This window comes from Somniosus microcephalus, chromosome 21 (genome assembly GCF_052327205.1).
Source record: "Somniosus microcephalus isolate GS21.2 chromosome 21, FLI_Smic_1.0, whole genome shotgun sequence".
In the NCBI taxonomy this organism is placed as follows: domain Eukaryota; kingdom Metazoa; phylum Chordata; class Chondrichthyes; order Squaliformes; family Somniosidae; genus Somniosus; species Somniosus microcephalus.
The window spans coordinates 3325701-3341975 of record NC_141007.1 but is presented as its reverse complement, the minus strand read 5'-3'; the positions used below and the strand labels follow the sequence as shown (position 1 = coordinate 3341975).

General features: G+C 48.3%; 1 protein-coding gene across 1 annotated transcript in view; it reads left to right on the top strand.

Annotated features, from left to right (window-relative positions):
- The window catches only part of LOC147102553 (protein HEATR9-like), a 162308-nt gene that overhangs the window by 84944 nt on the left and 61089 nt on the right, over positions 1 to 16275 (top strand). Inside the window, exons 7-10 of the mRNA XM_085964052.1 lie at positions 3535 to 3665; positions 8499 to 8687; positions 11355 to 11447; positions 15280 to 15399. Coding sequence (XP_085820178.1) covers positions 3535 to 3665; positions 8499 to 8687; positions 11355 to 11447; positions 15280 to 15399 — 533 coding nt within the window. The remainder of the gene's footprint in view (positions 1 to 3534; positions 3666 to 8498; positions 8688 to 11354; positions 11448 to 15279; positions 15400 to 16275) is intronic.

Genomic DNA, 16275 nt, shown 5'->3' with positions numbered 1-16275 from the left:
GTATTTGTTCGATAGTGGCAAAGGATGCTGGTGTGAGGCACAAGTGGAAGGAGAGAGGTCAAAAAGGTGATGACCTTACCATTGCTGTCCAGAACGGGGTCAGCATCTCCAGTGGCGACGGGGCCAATCATCCGGCCTGCCATAATCCGCTGGACTCGCTGCTCCAGATCAGTGAGGGCTTGAAGGTGAGGCTGGCCTCCCCCGGTCCATTGCTGCTGCCTCCTGTTATGGGCCAGCTTGCCCTGCAAGAGAAAGGACGGGCCCTGATCTTGGCTGCACTGCCTCCCATGGTCGAATAGCCCTTACAGTGTGAAGCCCTGATCTTGGCTGCACTGCCTCCCATGGTGGAATAGACCTTACAGTGTGAAGCCCTGATCTTGGCTGCACTGCCTCCCATGGTGGAATAGCCCTTACAGTGTGAAGCCCTGACCTTGGCTGCACTGCCTCCCATGGTCGATTAGCCCTTAGAGTGTGTAAAGTGATGAATGTGCGTGTGAGTTTCATGAAAGGCCCATAGGTGTTGGATGAGGGCTGGGCATTGGGGCTTTCAGGACCCTTTGGCCATAAAATGAGGTGGACATGCAGGAATGAAGAGGATTCTGAAAAGGGTACTCACCCTGACGACCGAAGTGAGGTCGTTGAACTTCTTCCTGCATTGCACAGGGGTCCTAGGCACCATGCTGCTGGAGGTCACTCTGTGAGCCACCTCCCTCCAAACTTTGCGATAGTCGTTGGGCAGCGGCCTCCTGCCACTGTCCGGGAACAGGATAGATCGCCTGCGCTCCACCGCGCTAACCAGAACCTGCAGGGCCCCCTCACTGAACCACTGCACTCGCTCCCTGGCCCTCTCCATGGTCCTAGGCGGTAGAATATGGCAGCAGGTCTGTCCAGGCCGAGAATCAGGGCTCCGATGCGCAGGGTGTGGCTGCAATCCAAGATCGAACCTCCCCTTTAAGATTTGACCGGCGCCAGCGTGTCTGCGTACAATCGCTAACTGGCCGCACCTGCGCTGCCCCCGCCCTCGGAGGTAGCACCTCGTTCCTCCGGCTTAGCGCCTTAAGACAGTCGTGCAGCGCCTGTTTTAGCGCTCCAAGCACCTCCTGGGGCGAAGCAGGTCAATTTAGCAGTAGGTGGTGATAATTTGCGCCGGGCGCAGAAATTTGCGCCCGCTCGATACTTACGTCCCAAATGGGGCGATACCGAATTTCTCCCCCTTGTGTTCGGCACAGTTGTGAAGTCTGAATCTTGGTTGAGTGTTGGCCTGGCCCAGTGTAGGAGTGAGCAGTTCAGGCCAGGCCACCCCATGTTCATTCTGCTGTCTACCCTGAGTGAGTTGAGCTGAGTCGGGACAACAGTGTCAGGGTCCCAGCTACACGTTCCTCTGCTGGCCGCCAGAGGGCGGTTTAGGAGGCCTCAGTACACTGCTGTCATGTCCCTCTTTTGGTAGGACCAATCAAAAATAAACAAATAAACTGTAACTAATAGAACTTTACATAAACGTTAATAAATCAAATTAGAATTTGGTTATCCAAATTAATTATGCACTCCAGTCCCCGTGGCGCCCACCGGTCACGGAAGTACTGCTTCCATGTCTCTGTTCCTCTCTCCTCACCTGTGTCTCATTAAAGTAATTGTCTCATCAGAGTAATCAGGCCTGTTATTTAAGCTGACTATTTCCAGCCCCAGTCGCTCAGTCTTGAGTTCTCATGCCTGCAAGTCACAGGTTAGTTTCTAGTCCTTGCCCCGTGTTTTGTATACTCGCTTTTCTTTCTTTGGATTGTTACTTTGATCTTTTGTTGGAAGAATTCTCTGTACGTCCTGTATTTGAAGAGCCTTCTACTAAAGCATCTTTTGAGTTTTACTCCATCTCAGGTCTCTGGCTGGCTGCCTGCGTTTGGGTCCACTACCACACCCGTAACAGCAAGACTGAGCCATCAACATGGACCCAGCAGAAACCAGCCAACTAAGGGAGGAGATTAATCAACGGCGCTCTGCCCTGATGAGCCAGGGAGCCACGGTCGGGAGGCTTGACCGACTGCTGCGGGAGATTCGTGATAGCCTGCATTCCCTAACCGAGGCTTTCGGGCACGGCCAGCAGTCGGTTTCCGCACAACCTCCAGCATCTAATCCTCGACAAGACAATCATCTCCTTGCTCACCGGGAGAGCCCTCGCTTGGGCCACGGCCATGTGGGAGCGACAAACCCCTGCCTGCTCCAACTGTCGGATGTTCACTGAGGAGATGAGGCGAGTCTTCGACCATCCAGTTAGCGGGCGAGAGGCGGCCAATAGACTGCTCCATCTCCATCAGGGGAATCATAGTGTATCGGACTACGCCATAGAATTCCGCACTCTCGCCACGGCATTTTGAATCACCTGGGCATATTGAATCTCCTGGGCATATTGAATCTCCTGGGCATAATGAATCTCCTGGGCATAATGAATCTCCTGGGCATAATGAATCTCCTGGGCATATTGAATCACCTGGGCATATTGAATCACCTGGGCATATTGAATCTCCTGGGCATATTGAATCACCTGGGCATATTGAATCTCCTGGGCATATTGAATCTCCTGGGCATAATGAATCTCCTGGGCATAATGAATCACCTGGGCATATTGAATCACCTGGGTGTAATGAGGTCCATTTCAAGATACTCCAGAAGATAAACCCAGTTATCTTCCGTCTCCTGTTGCCTCGATCCTGAGCTTATCCGGCAGTTCCACCAGCGCCAGCCAGAGGCTACTGTGGGTACGTCAGGTGTCGTCCCTAGGGGGTGGGGGGGGTACTGTCAGGGTCCCAGCTACACGTTCCTCCGCTGGCCGCCAGAGGGTGGTTTAGGAGGCCTCAGTACACTGCTGCCATGTCTCTGTACCTCTCTCCTCACCTGTGTCTCATCAGAGTAATTGTCTCGTCAGAGTAGTCAGGCCTGTTATTTAAGCTGACTATTTCCAGCCCCAGTCACTCAGTCTTAAGTTCTCATGCCTGCAAGTCACAGGTTAGTTTTGAGTCCTTGCCCTGCGTTTTGTATACTCGCTTTTGTTTCTTTGGATTGTTACTTTGATCTTTTGTTGGAAGAATTCTCTGTACGCCCTGTATTTGAAGAGCCTTCTACTAAAGCATCTTTTGAGTTTTACTCCATCTCCGGTCTCTGGCTGTCTGTCTGCGTTTGGGCCCACTACCACACCCGTAACAAACAGTTGGTGCATGACAATCACCCTCAGCATCTTAGGGTTTGAGAGAGGAAAAGTCATCTGCGATTCCCACTATTGTTTACTCTGCTGTGTGTGGGTGAGGACAGATCAGGGTGGGTGTGATGCCATATATGCTTGAATAGTCTGCCATGACTCACACAGGTAACATGACTGAGGTACTGAGTGCTAGCTGGTCTCATTGGAACTGTAATACAGCAACAGCCGGCTCCTTCAGTCGGTGGTGGGGGGGAGAGAAGGAAGGGGAGGGAGGAAGGGAAGGGACTCACGATTCACAAACAAACCAGGCATAACTTGTCCTGAACTTTATCATTTCCTTACAGGTTACTGGGAGGAGGAGGTGGTGCTGAAATTAATCCAAATTATGAATGTGGCTAAAAGACAGATTGTGGAAGACATCATTGTAACTATGATGAAGTCACTGCAAGATTGGGCAATTAAGCCTAGCCACCAGGTACAGTACATACTGGTGTCAGCTGTGGCTCAGTGGATAGTACTCTCACTTCACCTCTGTCAGAGGGTTCAAGTCCCACTCCAGGAGACTTGAGCACATAATCCAGGCTGACACTCCAGTGCAGTGCTGAGGGAGTGCTGCACTGTCGGAGGTGCCGTCTTTTGGATGAGGTGTTAAACCATGAGGTGTCTGCTCTCTCTCAGGTGGGTGTAATTTGAAGAAGAGCAGGGAGTTCTCCCCGGTGTCCTGGCCAATATTTGTCTCTCAATCAACATCACTAAAACAGATTATCTGGTCATTATCACATTGCTGTTTGTGGGATCTTGCTGTGTGCAAATTGGCTGCCGCGTTTCCTACATTACAACATTGGCTGTAAAGTGCTTTGGGACATCCTGAGGATGTGAAAGGCACTATAGAAATGCAAATTCTGTCTTACTGGTGGCACGTTAGCACTTCCGCCACAGCAACTTCTCCAAACAGTTTTACATGATGCCTGGACCAACACCAACAGGAGCACGCAGACACATTTTTGGGCGCGGTCAAATTTCTAGGTCATAGTTTTTAATTATCGCGAACATATTAAAAATCTTACATTTTTATGCACTTCCTGCCTACAAAAACTTACTTCCTGTTGTCATGTTTTTGTCACACTTTTGTGTCAACTTTTTCCCATTATAAATTCCTGTGTCCACATTCATAATGGAAACTCCCTATGTAAACTTGTCATGCTGTAATTGCACCCTCCCACCAGCAGTGGCGCTCTAACTCTCCGGTTTGAGTCTCTCAGCTCCTCAGCCTGTACCACAGAGAAACTCCCTCCAGATCTATCTCTCTGCTTCCCAAATTGCTGCAAGTTTTGCTTTTTATGTTCAAGTATTAATATAAAATCAAAATATTGCATAAAAGTGAAAAGAAGGATATGGTTATGAAATGGGGACTGAATTACGCCTGTGCCCTGGTCCAGTGATCGCTGCCCTCCAGCCTCACTTCACCTAAAGGCCAGGTCCTGACTCTCTGGACAACTCCACGAGAGATCAACTAAAACTTTTTCTCCTTTCAGACATCACCCTCTGGTTTCAGTCACTCGCCTATGCGCCTCCCCCTGCCCTGTGAACTGTGACCTAGTCCACTCTGATGCCCCATCTGATGGCCAGAGACCCGCTGTTGGAGACTTCCCGCCCCAACTCTCCTGATGCCGTTGAAATTCCGGCCGCCTGCAGCCTCTCATTCCTCCCAGAGATGCTTTGCTCCTCCAATCCTGCTGCAATTTTTATGGGTCCAATTTCTTCTTTCACCTCACTCCAGTTGGCGTCTTTGTGCGCTCATCTAGCCTGCGCATTATTCAGTAAGTCCCAAATTGTCCCACTACTGCTGTTATATTAAATTGCCCCCATTATTCCGATTTCTGTAATAGCCCTGGTTCTGCTGCCTTCAGCTCCAGCCCTGCTCCTTTATTTAATATAAAAAACAGAAAATGCTGCAAACACTCAGCAGGTCAGGCAGCCTCAGTGGAGAGAGAAACAAAGTCAACGTTTCAGGTCGATGAGCTTTCATCAGAACTGGAAAAAGTTAGAGATGGAACAGGTTTTAAGCAAGTGCAGGGGCAGGGAAAGGCGGAGGGGAGGAAAGAACAAAAGGGAAGGTCTGTGATAGGGTGGAAGACAGGAGAGATTGAATGACAAAAGGGATGATGGTGCGAGGCAGAAGTGTTGCTGATTGGATCAGTAAAGCAACAAAAGATGGGCCCAGAAGAGGTGTAAATGGTAACAGCAGCGTCATTACCAGCAACTGCTGGCCAGAAAAATGGGAGCAGTGGTTCGGATCTGAAATTGTTGAACTCGATGTTGAGTCCAGAAGGCTGTACGTTGCGCTTCGTTGGAACAGTGTAAGAGGCCGAGGACAGAGAGATCAGAGTGGGAGTGGAGCGGAGAATTAAAGTGACAGGCGACCGGAAGCTCAGGGTCACCCTTACAGACTGAACGGAGGTGTTCCGGAAAGTGGTCGCCCAATCTGCATTTGGTCTCCCCAATGTAGAGGAGACCGCATCGTGAGCCGTGAATACAGTATACTAGATTGCAAGAAGTACAAGTAAATCGCTGTTTCACCTGGAAGGGGTGTTTGGGGCCCTGGTCACTGGGAAGGGAGGAGGTAAAAGGGCAGATGTTGCATCTCCTGCGTTTGCACGGGAAGGTGCCATGGGATGGGGAAGGAGTGTTGGGGGTGATAGAGGAGTGGGCCAGGGTGTCGCGGAGGGAGCAGTCCCTTCGGAATGCTGATGGGGGGGAGGGGAAGATGTGTTTGGCGGTGGCATCATGCTGGAGGTGGCAGAAATGGCGAAGAATGATCTGTTGAATGCAGAGGCTGGTGGGGTGGATGGTGAGGACAAGGGGCACCCTATCGTGGTTCTGGGAGGGAGGGGAAGGGGTGAGAGCAGAAGTGTGGGAAATGGAACGGACACGGTCGAGGGCCATGTCAACCACAGTAGAGGGGAATCCTCAGTTGAGGAAAAAGGAAGACCTGTCGGAAGCACTAGTGGAAGGTCAGAGCAGGTGCGGCTGAGACGGAGAAACTGGGAGAATGGAAGAGTCCTTACAGGAAGCAGGGTGGGAGGAAGTGTAATCAAGGTAGCTGTGGGAGTCAGTGGGCTTATACAGTAATAGAAACTTTATTTCATAGTCTTACTCCATTTCTTTTCCACAACCCCATTGTCCAACTTGCTCTTTAATTGCCCCAGATGTTATGGGTTTTTAATCGCCACAGATGCTGTGCAGGTTTATTTTAATTAGCCCAATTGTTTTGACCCTTTCCCCCTCATTTTTCCAATATCTCCTTTATCCCGAGTATGTTTAAAATTGTCACAATTTGTTATGGAATCAACGTATAAGATAGCCAGTCATTTCCTGCTGGTTTTTCCTGACCTTTGTAAGTACCCAGGGATTTACAAGCAGCCGCCAATCTATACAGATACAAATTCCCTTTAATTGAACTCAGGATGTGTTCAACGGTAATTGGCCTCTAACCCTGACCTCAGGATATTGCTATTTATAGCAATTAAGCTAAATAACCTCACAGAAGCAGGTTACATTACACACAGCTCCTTCTTGGTAAAACAGGCCTTGGAGAGGGTGCAGAGGAGATTTATCAGAATGCTACCAGAGATGAGGGACTTCAGTTACATGGAGAGACTGAAGAAGCTGGGATTTTTCTCCTTAGAGCAAAGCAGGTTAAGTGGAGATTTAATAGAGGTCTTCAAAATTAGGATGGGTTTTGACAGAGTAAATAAGAAGAAACTGTTTCGATAAAGTCCCACACAAGAGGTTGGTGAACAAAATTAGGGCACATGGAATTGGGGGTAATATACTAGCATGGATTGAGAATTGGTTAACAGACAGAAAACAAAGAGTAGGGATAAACGGGTCTTTTTCAGGATGGCAGGCTGTGACTAGTGGGGTACCGCAAGGATCGATGCTTGGGCCCCAGCTATTCACAATCTATATCAATGATTTGGATGAGGGGACTAAATGTGACATTTCCAAATTTGCTCCTGATACAAAGCTAGGTGGCAGTGGCAGTGTCAGTTGTGAAGAGGCTTCAAGGGGATCTCGACAGGCTCAGTGAGTGGGTGAGAACATGGCAGATGGACTATAATGTGGATAAATGTGAAGTTATCCATTTTGGTAGAAAAAACTGAAAGGCAGAGTATTTGCTAAATGGTGAAAGATTGGGGAATGCAGATGCTCAAAGGGACCTGGGTGTCCTTGTACATGAGTCACTGAAAGTGAATGTGCAGATGCAGCAAGCCATTAGGATGGCAAATGGTATGCTGGCCCTCATTACAAGAGGATTTGAGTACAGGAGTAAAGAAGTCTTACTCCAATTATATAGGGCCTTGGTGAGACCACACCTGGAGTACTGTGTACAATTTTGGTCTCCTTACCTAAGGAAGGATATACCTGCCATAGAGGGAGTGAAACAAAGGTTCACGAGATTGATTCCTGGGATGGCGGGACTGTCGTATGAGAAGAGATTGAGTAAACTAAGCCTGTATACTCTTGAATTCAGAAGAATGAGAGGGGATCTCATTGAAGCATACAAAATTATTACAGGGCTTGATAGGGTGGATGCTGGGAGAATGTTTCCCTTGGCTGGGGAGTCTCGAACCAGGGGCCACAGCCTCAGGATAAAGGGTAGGCCATTCAGGACTGAGATGAGAAGAAATTTCTTCACAGAGGGTGGTGAATCGTTGGAATTCTCTACCCCAGACAGCTGTGAAGGCTCAGTCATTGGGTATATTCAACAGAAGTCGATAGATTTCTGACTAGTAAGGGCATCAAGGGATATGGCGATCGGGCCGGTGAATGGAGTTGAGGCAGAAGATCAGCCATGATCTCCATGAATGGTGGAGCAGGCTCGAATGGCCGACTCCTGCTCCTATTTCTTATGTTCACTGGCAGGAGGGTTGGTAACCTGATTTAAAATAATTGGCAAAAGAACCAGAGGGGGAGATGAGAATTTTTTTTACGCAGCGAGTTGTTGTGATCTGGAATGCGCTGCCTGAAAGGGCGGGGGAAGCAGATTCAATCGTAACTTTCAAAAGGGAATTGGATAAATACTTGAAGGGGAGAAATCTGCAGGGCTGTGGGGTAAGGGCGGGGAAATAATTGGATCGCTCTTTCAAAGAGCTCGCACAGGCATGATGGGCTGAATGGCTCCTTCTGTGCTGTAAGATTATATGATGATACTATGAATAATCCATTGGGTGTTTTATGTTACAATATTCCTGCTTATTCCCGAATGCTGCACAACTCCAACTGTGTCTCACTGTGCTTTCAGAGGCCGGAGATCAAAGCTAAGGAAAATCTGGTTTCTCTGTTAAATTCATACATGAAAGTTCTACATTCCAAAGACATGGTCCCTGTGCAGGCCGCAGCCTGCCTTTGTTACCTCAACAGTAATGACCAAGAAGCCATCAGCTATTTAATGAGCTACCTTTATGAAGGTGACTCCTACCAGAAGAATCAGGTACAGACCTCCTAAATTGTTTTACTCGTGGAGATGGTCAAACTAGGCCTCAAATCCAGAAGAGGGCAGCCATTTTGTCAGGTTGTTCGCCCAGGCCGGAAGCTTCACTGATAAAGTTTAGATGAAGGTAATTCTCCAAACAGCGCCCCCAGCTTTCACTTCACGATTTCAGTGACTAAATCGTGAAACAGGAACCTGGACGTGTTTATCTGGCGATCGAATCGGTAAAGAGTTCTGTTAATGCTCCCCCCGGTTGAATGGTCCCCTCTGGGCATCGACAGGAAACTGGGATCAGTGAGCGATGTGGCGCTAGGCCGGTGTCACAGTGATCGGCGGTGGCGGCAGTTGAGTAAAGGCACCTGGGCGTTGGGTGTTGGGCTCCTGCCATTTGCAGATGGGGTCCTGATAGTAATATGGGAAAGGTCCATTCACATCAATTAAAGCTTTTATTTAGAGGGGCAGATTTGATCTTTCTCCAGTGGCTGTCAACTATTGGAAGCGGATTGGCTGCACATTATGCAACCCCCACCCCCGCCGCCCGCCCGCCCAATTTTCCTTTCCATTAACTTCAATCGAGCGGGGTTTATAACAGGCGGCCAATCTGCTAACAACACTTTACCGCACAGTCAAACCTACCCCAGTAATCAGCTATGCCAACTCTCTCTTTAAGCATTCCAACTTTATAATTTCTATAATGTTGGAAGTTGCATCTCAGTATTCCAGTTTTTATATAACTTTATTGTGCTCCTCAAAGTGAGGATTATTGGTTCCATGCAGGAAACACATTCCATTTCAGGTATCCATTGTCAGTATTGAACATTCCCAGGGCAGGTACAGCACGGGTTAGATACAGAGTAAACTCCGTCTACACTGTCCCATCAAACACTCCCAGGGCAGGTACAGCACGGGTTAGATACAAAGTAAAGCTCCCTCTACACTGTCCCATCAAACTCTCCCAGGGCAGGTACAGCACGGGTTAGATACAGAATGTGATGAAATATGCCATTCATCAGGCACTGTATTCCCTGTGTTTAGTTTAGTTTCAGTTTCATTTCCTTACCTGTATTGTATTGTGTGTAGGGCTCCGCCCATACCTGGCCCCTACTTAAGCAAGCCCCAGCATGTCTCACAGCAGTACAGCAGATCTCTGGATGAGAGACACTTCTCCAATGTGTATTACTTTCTGTGTTAATAAAAGCCTTGCTTTGTTCCGTTAACGTCGAGTCTCGGATTCATTGAGGCACATCACAGAGTAAAGCTCCCTTTACACTGTCCCATCAAACACTCCCAGGGCAGGTACAGCACGGGTTAGATACAGAGTAAAGCTCCCTCTATACTGTCCCATCAAACACTCCCAAGGCAGGTACAGGACGGGCTAGATTCAGAGTAAATCTCCCTCTACACTCTCCCATCAAACACTCCCAGGGCAGGTACAGCACGGGTTAGATACAGAGTAAAGCTCCCTCTACACTGTCCCATCAAACACTCCCAGGGCAGGTACAGCATGGGTTAGATACAAAGTAAAGCTCCCTCTACACTGTCCCATCAAACACTCCCAGGGCAGGTACAGCACGGGGTTAGATACAGAGTAAAGCTCCCTCTACACTGTCCCATCAAACACTCCCAGGGCAGGTACAGCACGGGTTAGATACAGAGTAAACTCCCTCTACACTGTCCCATCAAACATTCCCAGGGCAGGTACAACACGGGTTAGATACAGAGTAAAGCTCCCTCTACACTGTCCCATCAAACACTCCCAGGGCAGGTACAGCACGGGTTAGATACAGAGTAAAGCTCCCTCTACACTGTCCCATCAAACACTCCCAGGGCAGGTGCAGCACGGGGTTAGATACCGAGTAAACTCCCTCTACACTGACCCAACAGTACCTCTCAGTCCCAGCTTCAGTCGAGTGCCCCATACTGTACAAGTGTGACACCTTTCCATTATCCACACCAGGCATCCTGTGACTGAGTGAGATTGCTAAATTGTACCAAATTAGGGTCACTGTTATGCTGTGATCCTTTCCCACTGGGACCTGAGTGTTGGCTGCTCAATCTCAATTCACCTTTGAATCTTCTGGCAGGAGAACCGGAGGGGAGATGAGGAGAGTTTTCTTTACGCAGTGAGTTGTGATCTGGAATGCGCTGCCTGTAAGGGCGGTAGAAGCAGATTCAATAGTAACTTTCAAATTGGTTAAGTACTTGAAAAGGAAAAATGTGCAGGATTGTGGGGAAAGGGCAGGGAGTGGGACTAATTGGACAGCTCTGCTTAAGAGCCGGCACAGGCACGATGGGCCGAATGGCCTCCTTCTGTGCTGTGAGATTCTATGAGGCCAGCATCTAACCCACTGCACCACCCAGCCCCCCTTGAATCTCAATAATTTGAGGTAAGAATCAATCCCTACAAGACTCTGGTGAACCAATTGATTTCTCATGACAGCTTTTACGGTTATTAATCTGGTGCTGGCCCACAAATGACCAGATTCATTTGAATTTCTCAACTTGGCATGGTGGGATTTGAACTTGCCGTCTTTGGGTTCAGTCCAGTAGCCAGTCGGCTACAGTGGCAACTCGTGGTGACGCGTCTTTGCTAATTTTACTTTTATAAATGAGCAAGTGAAGAAAAAATACTGGATTTAGCCTTGTCTTACCCCCCCCCCCCCACAGGCTCTGAAGGTGGTGCTGGAGTACCTCGGGATATACAAACCATTCCCAATCCAAGTTCTCCTGGACCAGCTCCGAACCTCTCCTGTATACAAGGTTTGTTGGCAGATTCCACCCGTCGTCTTGTTCCGTGCGAGTGACCAGCGCAATAGGCTGCAATCAGGTTAATGTCAGTTTGGATCAAGAATATTCTAGAAATGACCGTTGGTGATATAAATGGATAGGAACAGGAGGAGGCCATTCAGCCCCTCGAGCCTGTTCCACCATTCAATGAGATCATGGCTGATCTGTGACCTAACTCCATATACCTGCCTTTGGCCCATATCCCTTAATACTTTTGGTTAACAGAAAGCAATCAAACTCAGATTTAAAATTAACAATTGACCGAGCATCAATTGCTGTTTGCGGAAGAGAGTTCCAAACTTCTACCACCCTTTGTGTGTCGAAGTGTTTCCTAATTTCACTCCTGAAAGATCTGGCTCTAATTTTTACACTTTGCCCCCCCAGTCCTGGACTCCCCAACCAGCGGAAATAGTTTCTCTCTATCGACCTTAGCGATTCCCTCTTAATATCTTGGATGAATTTATAACGCATTCAGATTACCTTCTAAATCAAAAGGAAAATACTGTGATTGCTGGTAATCTGAAATAAACAGAAAATGCTGGAAATACTCAGCAGGTCAGGCAGCATCTGTGGAGAGAGAAACAGAGTTAACGTTTCAGGTCGATGACCTTTCGTCAGAACTGGAAAAAGTTAGAGATGGAACAGATTTTAAGCAGGTGTGGGGGCAGGGAAAGGGGGGAGGGAAGGAAAGAACAAAAGGGAAGGTCTGTGATAGGGCGGAAGGCAGGAGAGATTAACAGACAAAAGGGATGATGGTGCGAGGCGAAAGGAGATGGTAATGGGACAAGTTAAGAAACAAAAGATGAGTCTAGAGGAGCTGAAAATGACAACAGCAGAATAGCAGGGGGGGGAAGCTTGGAAAATGTGGCCTCGAGGAATGTGGCAGAGACGGGCAGGTAGACCCCAGGTGTCTGCCCTGCTGTTCTTCTGTAACCATTTACACCTCCTTTAGACCCATCTTTTGTTGCTTTACTTGTCCCATTACCATCCCCTTTTGCTGTTTAATCACTCCTGCTGTCCACCCTAGCACAGGCCTTTCTCTTTGTTTGCTTCCTGCCCATCTTTCCCTGGATCTGTACTGGCTTAGAAACCATTAAATCTGTAATATATTCACGTTTTGACGAAGGGTCACCGACTTTACATGTTAACTCACCTTTGTACAGTGATTGTCAGTGTTTGCAGCACCTCAATGCTGTCAAACACTGAAAAATCAACAGTCAAAAAAAATTGTGCATGGTCCCTTTAAGAAAACCAGCAGGTGACACGTCATCAAATGACGTCATCTGACACCGGCTTCCTTTTAATTGTCCGGCAAGCCTGCAGGGCGGGCTTAACAAGGCCAATTGACGTAAAATCACGTCTGGGTTGGATGTAGTTGGGGGCTGGACTGGAACCCGGAAGGCAGCTGACCCGCTCCCAAGCCGCCTCGAAGTGCAAAATTGCGGCCTTTGTGTCTGTCTTCATGGAAGAAGACACAAAAAACCTCTCGGAAATAGTGGAGAACCAAGGGTCTAGTGAGAATGAGGAACTGAAAGAAATTAGTATTAGTAAAAAAAAAGTACTGGAGAAATTAATGGGACTAAAAGCTGATAAATCCCCTGGACCTGATTGCCTACATCCTAGGGTTTTGAAAGAGGTGGCTTTAGAGATAGTGGATGCATTGGTGGTCATTTTTCAAAATTGCACGGTAGATGCGGGGAGGATGTTTCCCCTTGGATGGGGAGTCTAGAACCAGGGGTCACAGCCTCAGAATAAGGGGTCGGCCATTTCGGACTGAGATGAGAAATTTCTTCACTCAGAGGGTGGTGAATCTTTGGAATTCTCTACCCGAGGGCTGTGGAGGCTCAGTCGTTGAGTACATTCAAGACAGAGATCGATAGATTTTAGGATATCAAGGGAATCGAGGGATATGGAGATAGTGCAGGAATCATAGAATCTTAGAATGGTTACAGCACGGAAGAAGGCCAGTCGGCCCGTCGAGCCCGTGCCGGCTCTCTGCAAGAGCACTTCAGCTAGTCCCACTCCCCGGAAAGTGGAGATGAGGCCGAAGATCAGCCATGATGTTATTGAATGGCGGCGCAGGCTCGAGGGGCCAAATGCCCTACTCCTGCTCCTATTCCTTATGTTCTTATATTCTTATGTTATATCTGCGGGATCGATGACCTTGGCCCTGTAAATGTTTGGGGCCTATCAGAAGGCCTCAAAAGGGACCCACACCAGCTTTTTGCTCAGCTGTCGTGAATTCCGCTGAGGTTTTTCAAGGCCGAAAAGAGCGGAATTTTCATGGGAAACCCTGGTACTCTCAAACATGCCCCCTTGACATAGATCCGCCCACAGCCCCCAACCACAATGTAAAAGGCTTATGTCACAAGTTAGGAGGCACAGTGCGGGTAATTTGACTCTGTGCGATAGTGTAAAATGGGCGAAAGCGAGTTGGCAGCTCGTTGAAGTCAATGAAATCAGGAGAGATGTAAAATGGATCGACGATTCACTTTCACTCATTTCACAGTCGCACAAAGTCAACATTACACCCAGTCAGTAGTGCAGATGGGAGCAGGAAGTCTCAAAGGGACTTCGACAGATTAAGTGAGTGGGCAAAACTGTGACAGCTGGAGTTTAATGTGGGAAAGTGTGAGGTCATCCACTTGGATCCAAGAACGATAGATCAGAGTATTTTCTAAATGGTGAGAAGCCGGGAACAGTGGGGGAGCGGAGAGAGTTCGGGGTCCAAGCACAGAAATCACTAAAAACTGGTGGACAGGTACAAAAAATAATTAAAAAGATGAATGGAATGTTGACCTTTATCTCAGGGGGCTGGTATACAAAGGGGAGGAAGTGATGTTACAGCTGTCCAGACAACATCTGGACCCTGTGTCCAGTTCTGGGCTCCACCCCTCAGGAAGGATAGGCCTCTGAGGGGGAGCAACACAGATCCACCAGAATGATCCCGGGGCTAAAACAGGTTGCACAGACTGGGCTTGTACTCCCTCGAGTTTAGAAGATTAAGGGGTGATCTAATCAAGGTGTTTAAAATGTTAAAAGGATTCCACAGGGTAGACAGAGAGAAACTATTTCCTCTGGCGGGTGAATCCAGAACAAGGGGACACAATCCTAAAATTAGAGCTCGACCATTTAGGAAGTAACTAGCATTGAGGTACAGATCAGCCATGATCCAATAGAATGGAGGAACATGTTCAAGAGGCTGAACGGCCTCCTCCTGTTCCTATAAATACAAGTTCTTGTTGTGGCACATTCCACTAACTCCTGGGGTGAGAGGGTTGTCCTATGAGGAGAGATTGTGTAGAATGGGCCTGTACTCTCTGGAGTTTAGAAGAATGAGTGGTGATCTCATTGAAACATACAAGATTCTGAGAGGGATTGACAGGGTAGATGCTGAGAGGCTGGTGAGTCTAGAAGTAGGAGTCATAGTCCCAGGTTAAAGGGTCGGCCTTTTAAGACCGAGATGAGGAGAAATTTCTTCACTCAGAGGGTTGTAAATCTTTGGAATTCTCTACCCCAGAGGGCTGTGGAAGCTCAGTCTTTGAGTATATTCAAGGCTGAGATGGATAGATTTTTGGACTCTATGGGAATCAAGTGATATGGAGATCGGGCGGGAAAGTGGGTTGAGATCGATGATCAGCCATGATCGCGAAGCAGGCTCGAGGGGCCGTATGGCCGACTCCTGCTCCTAATTCTTATGTTCTTAAAGCCTACCTGGTGTGCTGCAAAATGGTTCTGCCTGATGTATTCCATTATCGAGTCTGCTGCTTGCTAACAAATCCATTTCCATGTTTAATGGCCCCAGCACCGGTTGAAGGCGTTGGATCTATTGGTCGTCATCGGATCACCGGACATCAAAATGGCTGGCCTGTACCAGACTGTAGTTGAGGCGCTGAAGGACAAACTGTGGGATGACCCAGTTCTGGTAAGGAACTTGTAAAGCTTGGCATGTAGGTTCCCCGATGGCTGGGTGTGTGAACGCACCACACGGTGCAGTATCGAACAATACAGACCAGGAGGCCCCAGATTCAACACGGGGGCTGACTTCACCTCAGTGTGACTGGGCCACGGAGGAGGGAAAACTCAGCCAGGCTTCCTACTCTTGATCAGAATCCCACTGGAAAATACGGGGATGTCGGATGGGTCTGCTCTGGCTCTGCTGCGATTTCCCCCCCCATGTTTGAATGTCCCGCTGGTACTCACTGCCAAGACTCACACAGGAAGAATGGCGACTGGTGGCATACGAGACAGTGGCCTGGTATCTGTGGAACTTTACCCCAGCGAAAGGCTGAACAGGCTGGGGCTCTTTTCTCTAGAAATTCTCCTGTCACACTCCCTCCAGATTTCCAGACGCCTTGGTGATAGTCCAACAATTAAAAGCCCACTCTCACATCATTCCACACTTAACGGTTGGCAACAGCACAATTGCCAACAGCTGCTGTCCGAAAAAATGGGAGCAGTGCCTATGATTTGAAATTGTTGAACTCAATGTTGGGTTATGCTGATAGAGTTAGATAAGGAGGAAGTTCGAGTGGAGCATAAACGCCGGCATGGACTGGTTGGGCCGAATGGCCTGTTTCTGTGCAGTATATCCTGTGTAATCCTACGTAATGTTGGATCCAGAAGGCTGTAAAGTGCCTAATCAAAGATGAGGTACTGATTCTCGAACTTCCGTTGAGCTGTAGGAGGCCGAGGACAGAGAAGCTCAAGTACAGGCTAGGTACATTCCAACAAGAGGGAAGGGTAAGGGAACCGAAGCAAGGGCTCCTTGGGTGATGTGGGAGATACAGAAGCTGATGAA